At 44.2% G+C, this 15,322-nt stretch overlaps 1 protein-coding gene across 1 annotated transcript; it reads left to right on the forward strand.

The window, feature by feature from the left end:
- Positions 1-447: 447 nt before the first annotated feature.
- Positions 448-14,686, forward strand: NXT2 (nuclear transport factor 2 like export factor 2). The gene is made up of 4 exons (XM_073547644.1): positions 448-606; positions 3,387-3,473; positions 5,845-5,989; positions 14,223-14,686. Exons 1-4 carry the CDS (start codon positions 595-597, stop codon positions 14,402-14,404), a joined length of 426 nt encoding a protein of 141 aa, XP_073403745.1. The 5' UTR covers positions 448-594; the 3' UTR covers positions 14,405-14,686.
- Positions 14,687-15,322: the final 636 nt, after the last annotated feature.

A 15,322-nucleotide genomic window follows, 5' to 3' on the forward strand; every position in this document is an offset into this window, starting at 1 on the left:
TTTGATAATCTAAGAAACAACATGATTGTTCTTGCAAGTCAGTGAGGAAAAATGAAAGCGGAAAATGCTACCTGACTAGTCATGAAGGGGCTAATGGTGGCAGGGTGACAATATCTGGCAGCACTTTGTCACTATTCTTGAAGGCAGAGTGGCATTATTAGTGGAGTACAGCTAACACTACCCCCGGGAGTCCTGATATGGCCAGAAGAGCGCCTCCGTCAGGCTGTGCAGTAATATTATATCCTGCCAGTAATGATTCAATTTCCTACTAGAAAAAAAATAAATAAACATTAAGTAAAATATAAATAAGACGAAAACAAACATCGGAAGATACACGCGTTCCCGGACAGCCCCTCACAGACGCTACTGCGCAGGTGCAGCACCCATGTGCCAAGTTTCACAGACCGACGATTACTGTGCATTCGTAGCTCGTGAGCGCCTCCTAGAGGACACTGTGAGATTATCACGTCAGCGGAAGCACATGGGCTCGGTAGCTTCCGGGGGGATGAGTCTTCCGTGTACCGGAACCAGTGTGGTCGGAGGTTGTAGCTGCAGAGATCTGCTCTGTACCGGCAGTGTGCGGGGATTGCGGCCATGGCCACTAATGTGAGTATAGCTGTGCCCGTGCTGCTGCGGCACCGCGCCGTGTGTATTGCGGCTTCTGCTCATTTACCATAGACGGTGGCGTCCTATCCGGAGAAATGCCTTCCGTTCTATTGTTTTCCGTTATCAGCCAGCTCGTGCTAGTTCCCGTCCCCTCCCCACCACACAGGAGTGTGATCTGTAACGTAGGGAGCATGTAGGAGACTCCCAGGAGTGTCTGTAACCATGGGAACACATCGGCCCGCACAGGAGTTGTATGATGGGATGGCAGCATCTCTTCCAAGCCTGGACATCAGTGCCACAGGTGATCAGCGGGGTCTCCTGCGTGTGTGGGTGATAGCAGAATGTCCAATTACATGGCATGTGTCACATAGAGAATCAATTCTCCAGACTCCGGGCAGTGATACCTGGCTGCCAGACTTGCCATCCTCTTACCTTCTGGCGCCCCCCTCTGGGATTCTGACTGGCCGGGGCTGATGCAGAATAGTCTGTGTGTCAGATTGCGTTGTGTGATCTCTGGAAGTCACATGCCACGCCAGGGACGCCGGATGGTAAGAGATTCGTGGCCACTGCCCTGGATGCTGAACCAGAGTCCTGCAAATCAATCGGGTATTTGCTATGTAATCTGAGGTGGAGACAGAGACCCTGATTCCTGCCATGTGTCACTGACTGGGCTGCTTTCTGCAGTTTTGATAAAATCCCTGTTTTCTCTGCTGCAAATCTAGCAGTGCTCTGAATGCTGAGCTCTGTATAACCCACACACATCACTGATCAGACAAAACTTTTAGCTGTATTGACAGTTTCCATACACAGTATATCAAACCTTATCCCTTTAAAAGGGCCGTCCAGTACTTCTGATGACCATGAGTATAAGATCGGTGGAGATTCCGCCCCCCATGCCCCTACCGATCAGCTAATACCTGTTTATTTTCTCTCATAGCATACCAATGTAATGTCAATGAAGCCAATATGAAGGGGTTTTTAGTTCAATCCTTGGGCTTGTTTTGGTTTCATTTTTAGTTTTACGACTTTCACAGTAGGGTATAAATGACAGGTTAGGGTTTTTGTACGAGAAACGACATCGTCACAGATCCAGAAGCTGCCGTTGCTTCGTAGCCGCTCAGGTGGTGTGCAGCAGAAGTCAGGCTGGTTTTATCCATCATGAGTCTTGATCCAGTGTAACTTTTGCCTCTCTTTTTGTGATACATGGGGCCTAATATATCATTTTTATATCCTTTTTTTCCCTTCTGATATTGGGGGGGGGGTATAAAGAAATACACGTCTATAGGAAGCACATGTCTACATTTCACATTTTATTTAGATTTTTGTATTACTTCTAAGGACCGCTAAAAAATACTTTAGATTGTATAGTAGTTATTTTTATATATTGGATGGGGATTCAGGCTGGCTGTGTCTTTTTGTTTACTTAAAGTTTTGTTGCGGGCAGTGACTTTTATTTGTTTGTTTTAAGTTTTATTTTATTTTTTTTCCTCACTTCACACACTGTCCTCCCACCACCCACCATAAGGTCTTCCAAAAAAGACCTTTATGGGGAATTTCAAGATAATACAGCCTTTTCATTGCGGATGTTTCCTGTCACTGTAGCCTTAAGGGGGCTTCACACATAGCGATATCGCTAAAGCATCACCGATTTTGTGACTCAGTAGCGATATCGCTATATATGACACCTCTGACCGGCTCCCCCGCTGGCCATCGCTGATCACGCAAGAACGTCCTAGGCCGTTTCTCAGCAGCGGCTCCCTGCTGGCGCCGACGAGTGATGCGTGGACGCGGGTGGGAGGACGTCAGGATCGCCTTGTCTGACAGGTAAGTAACGACCACTGTATCGCTGCTGCATCGCTGTGAGATCTGCCTGTTTGGCAGCTCACTAGCAACCACTTAGCGATGCACCAGCGATCCTGACCGCGTCATATCGTTGTCGGGATCGCTGGTGCATCGCTAAATGTAACGGGACCCGAAGTTGCAGAGAGAATTCAGTGTCCTGGTTTCCTACGACCCACCAACTCCTCCATACACCTAGGGAGTCGCTTAATGAGTGGAGCACTGATGGCGCTTCCTAATTTGTATAGATGAACTCTTGCTCAGCTTCAGGAGGCAAAAAAAGGTAATAAGCACTGTTTGCCCTTTCTATAGGGTGTCCCCCAAATGTTATCTGATCTCTTAGGGTATGTGCACACGTTGCGGAATCTGCTGCGGAATTTTCCGCGCTGATTTGTCCAATCCGCAGTTCAAAAGACCTGCGGATTTACTGTGGATTAGCCTGCGGTTTTCCCCGGCCGTTTGACAACTGTCATGGAGCAGGTGCCAAACCGCTGCGGAAGCCGCACAAAGAAGTGATATGCTGCGGATTTAAAACCGCAGCAAATGCGCATGGAAAATTCCGCACAGTCTGCACAGCGTTTTTCATTGACTTAAATGGTACTGTACACCGCAGCAGAAACTGCTGAGGATCTGCAGGGCCAAATCCGCAGCATGTGCACACAGCTTAAGTCTGGTGGATGTGACGGTTATGTTGTGTGCGCCCTTGTCCTAATGTCCCAGCGTCTCTGCTTTTAGCTTTGTGGATTTGGTATGATCCTTAATATGGAATGAACGATCACATAAGGGGGAATATTAAACTGCTTTGCACATTTCTACGAGTCTGGGACATAAGGTTGGACAGCAGCTTGCTCCTCCTTGTTGGATTGCATTACATGTCTGTCTAGTACTTAGTCCTAGCTAAACATGGCTTAATAAGAGATATTTCTACCATTGTTCCCTAGGACTTCCGGACTGATGTGGACCTTGCATGTAGGGCTGCAGACGAGTTTGTTAGTCTGTACTATGAAACCATTGACAAGAGGAGAAGGGTAAGCTGGATGTTCATCTTTTTCCTTTCTAGTGAAACAGAACTGATCGTAGCAGCTGGCAGCAAGGAGACGGAATTAGTCATATATTGTGTACAGGACCTCAAAACTAGTACTTAAATGGTGTTCGATACTTTAACTTAAGGCCACGTTCAGTACTTGGTCAGTATTTTACATCAGTATTTGTAGCTAAAACCAGGAACGGGACAATCAGAGGAAAAGTGTAATAGAAACCCGTCACCACTTCTGGAATTATCACCCGCTCCTGGTTTTGGCTTACAGATACTGAGGTAAAATACTGACCAAATACTGAACGTGTGAATGTGGCCTTAAGGCGGTCATACACATTATACTAAGGAGGACGGCTGAGCACCGCCATACACATACTGATTTTGGCAGGATCGACAAGTCATCCGATATGGATTAGGTGTTTCCTCTGCCCATACCAGGGGTATAAATAGGATCCCTCTGCTCTTCCTGGAATCTACTCCAGAGATGTCTGACAGTTGCTTACTGCCAACCCACGTGACTGCTGCAGTCAATCACTGACTTCATTGGCCTTGTACAGTGTTAAAGGGAATCTGTCACCCCATTTTTGGCCTATAAGATGCGGCCACCGCCATCAGTGGCTTATCTACAGCATTCTGTAATGCATTCTGTAATGCTGTAGATAAGCCCCCAGTGTAACCTGAAAGAGGATAAAAATGAGTTAGATTATACTCATCCGGGAATCCAGTCCGGTCCGATGGGTGTCACAGTTCGGTCCCTCCCATCTTCTAGAGATGACGTCCTCCTTCTTACTTCTGTCGCGGCTCCTGCGCAGGCGTACTTTCTCTTCCCTGTTGAGGGCATAGTAAAGTACTGCAGTGCGCAGGCATCGGACCTCTCTGACCTTTCCCGGCGCCTGTGCACTGCAGAGATTCCCTTTAAGGCCAGAGATCGACTGCATCAGTCTCATGGGTAGATGCGACATCATCGTTGCAAATAAGTAACTGCGCTGAATCAGCTGTCAATGTAATCATTGAATAAATAGTTCAAAATTGAGCCATTTACCCTTATTCCCCACTGGGCACATTTTTATGTTTTGTGTTTGTTTGTTTTTTATATATATGCCGTTTAAAGAGCTGTAAAAAAAAATTATTGTTCAGATACTTAAATTGTTTGCGTCTTTTTATTTTCTTCGAGATACATGGGGCTTCATTTGTGTGTCATATTTTCTTATTTTTATTTTCTATAGCTATTGAGTGATATTGGTTGGGAAATAAGTATCAGATTTTTCCCATTTTTTTTTTAAATTGTGATCACAAAGAATTACTAAAATACACTTACAATTCCCCGTTCTGTAACAAATATATTTATATAGTGGACCCATGGATTTGGACTGACAGTGACCTTTTTATTTATTTTTTTACCTGTTAAATGTAACATAAATAAATCAAATATATTTTGCACGTTGTGCCCCCATGAAGTTATACATATTGAAATATTTTTATTTTCATCTTATTTCCCTTATATCTGGGACTGGTATATTAGTCCAAGGGAAATGCAGCTTCCTGGCTGGACAGCTCTTCCTATTACTGTGTACACAGCACTTGTTTGGCGCTGCGTATACCGCTATGGAGAAGGCACAGACGGTAATAAACCATCTCTGCCTTTAGGTTACAGTTCTATAGCCACATTAGTTTACTGGCCAGTCAGTACTGTTGTGACTGCATTGTGGACATGTAGGTGAGTGAGCCACATGCCATAAGTTTGGCACTAACCCTGTCCCTGACATGGTCCCCCACCCAACAACTCGGTATCATCGGTGTCCTGTGCTAACAAACAGCATTTGGTCCAAAATTATATCACGGAACTTTTGGTTTTAGGGCAGTAAAACACAACAGGGCAATCTTAATGAACGTTACTGTAGCCATGACTAATGACCCAGATGAGGTCTGAAATACACGAGTGGCTTTTCCCGTGTGTCCTGTAATTAATGCATCTGTGTTGCTGGTTGTACTATACTTTGCAGACTGCGGAATGAGTCAACAGTGAGTCATTTAGTGAGCTGTATTCTGATGGCAGAGCCTGTCATTATCTACCCTCTGATTTCCTATAAGCTTATTTATGACCGCATATACATTAGTATATATGGTGTGTGTGTATAATAAATATATATATTATTTTAATAGAGCTTTAACTTTCTTCTTTTCGGAGTTAAATTATGACCATAAAAAGTTTAGCTAAACTTTTTGAAATATGTGTAATATTATTGAAAATAAATTGTCCAGAAGGTGCTTTATATCTTATCTCTGTTTATGTTTAGAAATTATATGGGATACATTGAGTGAACTTTTAATGAATTTTCTTTTCTTTTTTTTATATTTTGTAGCAACTTACAAAACTGTATATGGACACCGCCACTTTGGTTTGGAACGGCAATCCGATTTCTGGACAGAGTGCCCTTATTGAGTTTTTCGATATGTTACCGTCAAGTGAATTTTCAGTGACTATGTTTGATTGTCAGCCAGTCCACGGTGAGAAGGCTTCAACTTTACTCTAATAAGAGGATGCATTATCTAGAACAGAATTCAGACAGAGAATTCAAAGTGCCATCGTGCAGTGGAAAAGTTTGCCCACTAGAGGGCGCACACGATCTGTAACAGTTGATTAATGAAAATGAAGTGATGAAAGTGGCACAGTAGTGACCAGCACAAGCCTGGAGTCAGGAATGGAGCAATGTCTGAATAGATTCCTTAGTCGATTTAAGGACCCGTTACACACAGCGATCTCGCGAGATCGCTGTGTGTGACATCCAGCAGCGATTGGCCCCCCTGCCGGGTATCGCTGATCGTGCTGGATCGTCCTGGGCCATTTTTTCATCGCTGGTCTCCCGCTGCCCGGCTCGCATCGCTGCGTGTGGCAGCGGGAGCCAGCGATGAGCGACGCTGCACGCTGGTTACCAATGTAAACATCGGGTTTCTAAGGGCTGTGGGGCCCTTAGAAACCAGATGTTTACCCTAGATACCAGCGTGCACTGCAGGCAGGGCAGGAGGTGGAGGCAGAGCGGCACACAGACCGGAGTAGCTCTGCTATCTGCTACTCCAGTCTGTCAGACCGGAGTAGCAGATAGCAGAGCTACGCCGGTCTGTCTGTGCGCCGCTCTGCCTCCACCTCCTGCCCTGCCTGCAGTGCACGCTGGTATCTAGGGTAAACATCGGGTTTCTAAGGGCCCCACAGCCCTTAGAAACCCGATGTTTACATTGGTAACCAGCGTGCTCGCTGGTCCTGATCGCTGGAGGGGCTGTCTGTGTGACAGCTGATCGCTGGTGAGCTATGTCCCAGCGATCCCATCCACATCGGATCGTGGGTGGGATTGCTGGGACATCATTATGATTTTTGCAGCTCCGCAAGTAAAAGTACATTCTACAGAAACCTACCCGTACCCTACATGTGATCTAAGTTTTTACACATTTAAGAAGTGGAAATTTGAGCCCATGTTAACCCTTTCCCAAGGTGTGGTGTATATGTAAATTACACATTGGGTGTATGGAGCAGGCTGAAGAGCTCAGCCTGTCTGGCACCGCAGCGATCGGAGCGATGCCGCTGTCCATTCATTTTCTCTTCAGTCCCTGAAAGCATTAATATAAGATGTGTGGTATCAGGGTTTACTGACACATCCGACCCCACCTACGTAGCAAGATCGCAGCTTGTTAATGGGAAGCCCCCCCCCCGTTGCTCCTATTTTGGTACATCTGTGATGTCTCATAGGAGATGATGATTTATACTATATTTACTACAATACTATGGTATATTCAGTATATAGCTTAAGCTATAAGACAACTGAATTTTCAAGTCTCTGAGAATTAAAAAGAAAAAACAAAGGTTTTATAAAAATCGGAATCGCCCAGTTTAAAATTTTTCACAAGTGAACATATTTGGTATTGCAGCGTCACTAAAATGTAAAATTAATGGTGATCCTTAAGGTAGCTTGCACTAAGAATTGTTTAAAGGGCTTGTCTGGAACCAATTAATAACCTATACATTGGGTTAGGTTGGCACCTCCATCAATCAGTTGTTATCCACTTTGGTAATGGCTGGCTGTAAGTAATGTATGGAGAAGAACCCCACATCCCATACAGTTAGAGGCTGCTGCCCGATCTTTACATTTACCCATCATTCTAGCGGTTGTAGCATTTAGAAGGCATCGCTGGGGCCCGATCGTTCATATGGTGACACGAGGTCATCTTGGGCGAGATCCAGGCCACCAGACTATTGCAAGCCCCTTGGACCATGTGCATATCAAGTTCTAAGATGCTTGTGTCAGTGCAGGACTGAGAGTTACAAACTATGGTAATGCTCCTGCATTGCAATGGTTTATAACAGCAATCAGGCACATGAAAGTAAAAATCCCATAGAGGGACTAAGTGAAAAGGTTAAAAAATAAAAATGTAAACATTTTTTCAAAAACCACAAAATAAATTATATATTGTACCCATAAATTAGTATTTTTTTTATATAAAAAGAATTTAAAAAAGTTCACGTTGGTATCGCCGTGTCCGTAATGACCCGCCCCATAAAACTATCACATTAGTTAACCCTTCAGTAAAAACCATGGAAAAAAAAAGGGGGGGTGGGGGGGCAAAACATGATGCTTTTTCCATCATATCGCCGAACAAAAAGTGAAATAAAACGCGATCAAAAAGATGAATGTAAATAAACATGGTACCGCTGAAAACGTCATCTTGTCCCGCAAAAAAAACAAGCCGCCATACAGCTCCATCAGTTGAAAAATCAAATGGCTATAGCTCTCAGCATAAAGTGATGCAATAATAATTTTTTCTATCCAATTCTTCCTCTGCTGTTGATTTGTTCATTCTGCCTCCCAAAGATCGCAGTAAGGCACTGATCACATTTATCCTGCACTCTACACTGAGAGCTTACATCGGGATTTCCGTGTAAATCTCTGAAATGCAGGATTCAAGCAGAACCCCCTGCGGAAGATTCCCTACAATGAGGCAAATGGAGGCACTGTGGATGCTGTCTGGCCTATGATTCGGCAGTGTCTGCCTTTTTAGATGTGCATAAAAGCATGGACCACTACAGTTTTGTGCACCTCTGTTAAAAAAAAAAAAAAAAGCACCGTTGAACAGAGGCTAGATGGAGTCCAGAGTAACTGCTGCCTCATTATAGGGAACGGCTCCCTCGAAGGTTTCATCTGAATCACGTCACTCAGCGTTTTAGATGCACACCCCGAAGTAAGTGCTCAGTGTAGAGCGCCAGTTAAATTTGATCCCAAAAAGTGTAAAATATTCCCAAAAAAGCTTCACATCAATCCACATTAAAGCAAGTCCCCACTTAGGTCCGTCATCTGTTAATGAAAATTTAGGGGGCTTCCACATTACTGGTAGTACAAAGGCTCTGGAAAGGCTAAATGGCTCCTTGCCCCCCCTCAAAAAAAGGAATCAAGCAAATTCTGCACTTCCAAATCCAAATGCCCTTCTGAGCCCCAGTGTGTGTAAACCAAATTTTGCATTCACATGACATTTCTGTAGGGATGAGAGCCCTCCTAATTTACAGGTGCGTTTCTCCAGAAGCATGAGCTGGGCGCACAATGTATGGGCACTACACCGTACTGGTGACTACTATGGCAGATTTGCAATTTTTCACTCAACAACATCCACTGCTGCTTGTTTCTGGAAAACCCCCATCTATAATAATAAATGCCCTAAGCAGCTTCCGGTTGTAACAACTTCCGTCCAGTTGTAACCGGTGACGTCACCGCACACCTCTTTCCATGTTAACCCTCAACACACACACGCCTTTCACCATCTCCACTCACTCTTTCACTCCACATACGATCCTTTCTCTCACTCTGTCACTCATATTCACGCCGTCATCGCCGCTGATCCACAATCCCCGACATCATCTTCCGCCGGCGCCATCCTGGATCTAGACGTCCTCCACGCCGGCGACATGTTCTTGCGGCGACACCATTTTGGATCGGCGAAATCCCGCGATAGTCAAGATGGCGTCGCCGCAAGAACCTGTCGCCGGCGTGGAGGACGTCGGGATCCAAAATGGCGTCGGCGAAATCTCGCGAGATTTCGCCGACGCCATTTTGGATCCCGCCGGCATCCACGCCGGCGACATGTTCCTGCGGCGACGCTATTTTGGATCGGCGAAATCCCGCGATACTCAAGATGGCGTCGCCGGCGAGGACGACGTCGGGATCCAAAATGGCGTCGGCGAAAACTCGCGAGATTTCGCCGACGCCATTTTGGATCCCGACGTTGTCCACGCCGGCGACATGTTCCTCCGGCGACGCCATCTTGAGTATCGCGGGATTTTACGATACTCAAGATGGCGTTGCCGCAAGAACATGTCGCCGGCGTGGATAACGTCTGGATCCAGGATGGCGCCGGCGGAAGAAGATGTCGGGGATCGTGGAGCAGCGGCGATGACGGCGTGAGTATGAGAGACAGAGTGAGAGAAGGGGTCGTATGTGGAGTGAAAGAGTGAGTGGAGATGGTGAAAGGTGAGAGGAGTGTGTGTGTTGAGGGTTAACATGGCAAGAGGTGTGATGCTATCGCATCCTCCTGATGCGATAGCATCGGGCCATAACCTAGTGGAATCATAATCGTCAGTAAACCTGTACGTAAATTCCCAAAGGGGTATAATTTCCAAAATGGGGTCCCTTAAAGGATTCTGCTCTTCTAGAACTTATGGGCTCTGTATATGTAGTCCACAGACTATTCTAGCAAAATCTGTGCTCTAGGAGGCAAATAGCGCTTCGTCCCTCCCGAGTCTCGCTGTGTGGCTAAGCATTACTGTACAGCGAGATATGGGGTATTTCTATATTCAGCAGAAATTGTGTGACAAATTTTGGTGCCATTTTTACTCATTTCCCAGCATGAAAGTGTAAAATCTGGGGCTAAAACTAAATTTTGGTGGTAAAAATGTTTTTTTCTTCACTGCGCAATGGTATTAAATTCTGTGACCCACCTGTGGTATCAATATGATCACTGCACCCCTAGATGAATTCATTGAGAGGTGTAGTTTGTAAAATGAGGTCACTTACGGGGATTCTGCTGTTCATGCACCTCAGGGGCTCTCCCAATGGGTCATGGCACCTGCAAGCCATAACAGTAAAATCTTCACTATAATATGGCGCTCCTTCCTTTCCACTGTGCCTGAAAAGTTTTTCCCGATTACATGTAGGGTATTGGTGCACTGACAAATTTGTACAACAAACAGAGGTCCATTTTTCCTATTAGCCCTTAGAAAAATTAAAAACTTGGGGCTAAAACAACAAGTTAGTGGTAAAAATCAAAATTATTCATTCTTCACCACCGAATGGTATAAAACTTTGTGAGGCACATGTGGTGACGATATGATCACTGCACCCCTAGTTGATTTCATTGGGGGTTTCTGCTGTTTTGGCACTTCAGGGGCTCTGCCAAACAGACGTGGCACCCTCAAACCATTCCAGCAAAATCTGAATGTCAGTATGGCGCTTATTCACTTCTGAGCTTTTCACTGTACCTCAAAAGTAGTTTTCGATGAAATATGGGATATCGACGTACTCAGCAGAAATTGCACAAACTTTGGGGTCCATTTTCTTTTGCTATCCTTGTGAAAATGAAAAAACTGTGGGCTAAAACAACATTTTTTGTGAGGGGTGGATATTATTTTCACAGATCAGCATTGTAAAATTTGGTGAAGCTTCTGTGGGTTCAAGGTGCTCACCACTCATCTAGATAAATTCCTTGAGGGGTCTAGTTTCCAAAATGGGGTCACTTGTTGGGGGTTTCCACTGTTTAGGCACATCAGGGGCTCTCCAAACGCAACATGACGACCTCTCTCTATTCCAAACAATTTTGCATTCTGAAAGTCAAATGGTGCTCCTTCCCTTCCGAGTCCTGCCGTGCGCCCAAACAGTAGATTCTCCCCACGTACTGATGTATTCAGGAGAAATTGCACAACAAATGCCTTAGGTCCATTTTCTCTTTTTACACTTGGGAAAATAAAAAAAATTGAATCTAAAGTAAAATTTTTATGAAAAAAGTTAAATGTTCATTTTTTAATTCCACATTGCTTCAGTTCCTGTGAAGCACCTGAAGAGTTAATAAACTTTTTGAAAGTGGTTTTGAGCACCTTGAGGGGTGCAGTTTTTAGGGTGTGTGCACGCTGCAGATTCTGCTGCGGATCCGCAGCAGTTTCTGCTGCATTGTACAGTACCTTTATACCCTATGGAAAAAAAAAAACGCTGTGCAGACGCTGCGGAATTTTCCGCGCGGATTTGCTGCGGTTTCAAAACCGCAGAAAGAATTGACATGTCAATTCTTTCTGCGGATTCCGCTGCGGTTTGCCATCTCCTCCATTGTGGAGATGAAAAACCGCAGGCCAAAATAATAATAATAATAATCTTTATTTTTATATAGCGCTAACATATTCCGCAGCGCTTTACAGTTTGCACATAATTTCATCACTGTCCCAGATGGGGCTCACAATCTAAATTCCCTATCCGTATGTCTTTGGAGTGCCCGAAGGAAATCCACGCAAACATAGGGAGAACATACAAACTCCTTGCAGATGTTGTCCTTGGTGGGATTCGAACCCAGGACTCCAGCGCTAACCACTGAGCCACCGTGCTGCCCACACAACCGCAGGCCAATCCGCAGGTAAAACCGCAGGTCTTTTGACCTGCAGATTTACCTGTGGATTTTACAAAATCCGCGCGGCCAAATCCGCAGAGCATTCCGCAGCGTGTGCACATACCCTTAGAATGGAGTCACTTTTGGGTATTTTCTGTCATATAGATGCATCAGAGTCACTTCAAATGTGATGTGGTCTCTAAGAAAAAGAGAGGTTTTGTAAATTTTGTTGGAAAAAATGAGAAATTGCTGGTCAACTTTTAAACCTTAAGTTCCTAACAAAATTATTTCACAAATTGTGCTGATGTAAGGTAGACGTGAGAAGTTATTTCTGAACTATTTTGTATGACATAACTCTCTGTTTTAAGGCATAAAAACTAAAAGTTTGAAAATTGCAACATTTTCACCAAATTTCCAATTTTTTCACAACTAAACGCAAGTCATATCGAGTAAATTTTACCACTAACATGAAGTACAATATGTCACGAAAACAACAGTCTCAGAGTCGGTGGGATCCATTGAAGCGTTCCAGAGATATTACTACATAACGTGTCAACGGTTAGAATTGTAGAATTTGGCCTGGTCCTGAAGACGAAAACAGGCTCGGGGCGGTAAAGGGGTTAAAATAAATACAGTAGATACCTTCTTCATCTGATGTTCAGTGGTGATGGGACTTCTATTTCGTCATAGCGGACGTCCGCATTGACTGAATATTGATGACCTGTAGCTGACACAACACTCTTCATGGGATGGCATTTTTAGAGTAAGATCTGAGTTTAAAGTGAAGCTATCACGTGAAAAAACTGCAGATATGGGGTTAATCTGCAGGTTAATAAAATTTTTAACCTGCCTGACCTCCTCTGACAGGAGGAAATTAATTTCATCCCACCCTTTAGGGTACCAGTTGCAGACATGGGTTGGCGCCGGTGCGGCTTCATCAACTGCTCTGTGTATAGTGAGTGGCGACTGTAACACTGTCCCACACCCCCCACCACCACCCTTGCAGTGTTTGACAGCCAGCCCTAATGCTGAGCTGCTGTCAGTCAGTGTAGGGGGGAGGGGCGCTGTCGGCATTAGGGCCGGCTGTCTTTCAGTGCGGGAAGGGGGGCACGGTTACAGCCGCCGTGACTGAACCCATGTCGGCGCAGTCCCCGTATCTGAAACCGGAACACTACCAGGAGGAATAGTTAATTTTCTCCTGGCAGCGGGGCTTTAAGTGCAGGCCAACAGGCAGGTTCAAGACGCAAATTAATTCCATATCTGCAGGTTGTTTTTTTTTTTTCCATGTGTTAGATTTGCTTTAACTGATTTATTTGGAAGGGTATAAAATAATTTTATTTCTATGGCACCAACATTCTGCCGCACTTTACATTTTAGAGTGGATTTGTACAGACAATAAAAGACACTACAGCATAATAATAATCACATAGATCAACCGATACCCAGAGGAATGAGGGCCCTGCTCGCAAGCTTACAGTCTGAGGGAAAAAAGGGGAGACACGAAAGGTGGGTGGTAACAATTGCTAACAATGCTGAAAGCATAGATGCAGCCAAAAAAAGCGTCCATCAGTAGAAACCTACACGTTCCTGGTGCGCATGGCATCTTTACTGATATTGTGTGAGTAAAAGTGCCGTGTGCATCAGAAACGTGATGGACGCTTTTTGAATGTAAAGATATTTTTATAACTTTCCAAATAAAGTTGGAGATTTAATATCAGTTGAGCTGGATCCTTTCTCTGAAAAGTCCGGGTTATGGTCATGGAGAGACAGTAGTGGAGCGATGAATAAGATGTCACATGAAAGGGCAGTAACTTACCCAAGCAGCATGCAGCCCTCACTTTGTGCAGTCTGTTTTTGGCATCTTTGCTCCTAGACGCAGATTACACTTGAAAACAGGCAGTAAACCTCAGGCGGGGACAGAAGTCTTCGCAGTCTATGACTTTTTCTTACAGGGAGAATACCATTGTCTGTAAATAAGTTACTTACAATTTTGATATTTAGTACATTAGTTGTGACCATTTAAGTCACAGCCAAGCAGATCCAGCCCAAGATATTTGTAGGTTTTGTAAAAAACTGTAGTAAATGTACATATTTTTTTTTTTTCCTTTTAAAGACATGGCTACTCATGGACAGAAGACGGTGCTGGTGGTTGTACATGGATCTGTCAAATTTGAAGGAAATAAACATCACTATTTTAACCAAATTTTCCTGCTGACTCTGCATACCACACCATCAAACAGCGTGTGGAAGATCGCAAGCGACTGCTTCCGTTTCCAGGATTGGGCAAACTCCTAGACTGGGGCTGTATGACATGGAGCGTCGGACCTGGCCTGGATACATGGTGAAAGAAGAGACTGTAAATATGAGAGGGGATTTTCTGCATTAAGTAGCGTGGACTAAAAACTTGAAGTCTGTAACTTCTTTGCAATTTTTTTTTTTTTTTTTTGTACAACGACAACTTGACAATTGTGTAGTTTTTTTTTCTCATTTTGTAACAACATATATTTCTTACTGATGTAATGATTACATGTCCAGAAACGCAGCTATTAAGATACTAAACATGACCGTTTTATAGAACTTGTGGCTTTGTTGTCTTTATTAATATATGGTAGTTTATCAATTTATATCAAATTGTGTGTGTCCTACCTATGAATAACAGGAAAATCAAGAGTAGAGATGAAATCTATTCTTAGTAGTAACCCCGTATCCACTAGCTCAGGTGACCTGACACTTAGTACCGGTGATGTAGAGTGGCTAAAAACCACGCCAACATGCAAATTCAGTTTTCTGGGGATAATTGCTATATACCTGCAAACCAATCATTAACATTCAACTTTCAGTAGCACGTGTTAATGCAGTTTTTAGGTACCTGCTACCAGGGCTGTCGAGTTGGTGTCAGTATAAAATGGACCGACTCCTAAAATATATAAGTTGGGTTCAGTAGTACAATGCAGGATGTGCTGTAAATGTTTTCAGAAGAAGTTGGGAAAGTTATGAAATGTCCTATATAAATGTCTCTTCTGTTCCTGATCTCAGGATCCGGGCATTTAGTTGAGAGGAATCTGTGTTGCACTTTATGTACATGCTCAGTAGTGACCAGTGCTGTGGGGTCGTAGATGAGATGAATCTGTGCTGCACTTTATGTACATCTTCAGTAGTGACCAGTGCTGTGGGGTCATAGATGAGATGAATCTGTGCTGCACTTTATGTACA

Source organism: Dendrobates tinctorius, unplaced genomic scaffold (genome assembly GCF_039654945.1).
Source record: "Dendrobates tinctorius isolate UK_male_01 unplaced genomic scaffold, ASM3965494v1 ptg000154l, whole genome shotgun sequence".
NCBI classification, from domain to species: domain Eukaryota; kingdom Metazoa; phylum Chordata; class Amphibia; order Anura; family Dendrobatidae; genus Dendrobates; species Dendrobates tinctorius.

Coding starts and splice junctions, on each gene's coding strand:
- NXT2 (XM_073547644.1), top strand. Junction 3,474..5,844: donor CCATTGACAAGAGGAGAAGG/GTAAGCTGGATG, acceptor TATATTTTGTAG/CAACTTACAAAACTGTATAT. Junction 5,990..14,222: donor TGATTGTCAGCCAGTCCACG/GTGAGAAGGCTT, acceptor TTCCTTTTAAAG/ACATGGCTACTCATGGACAG.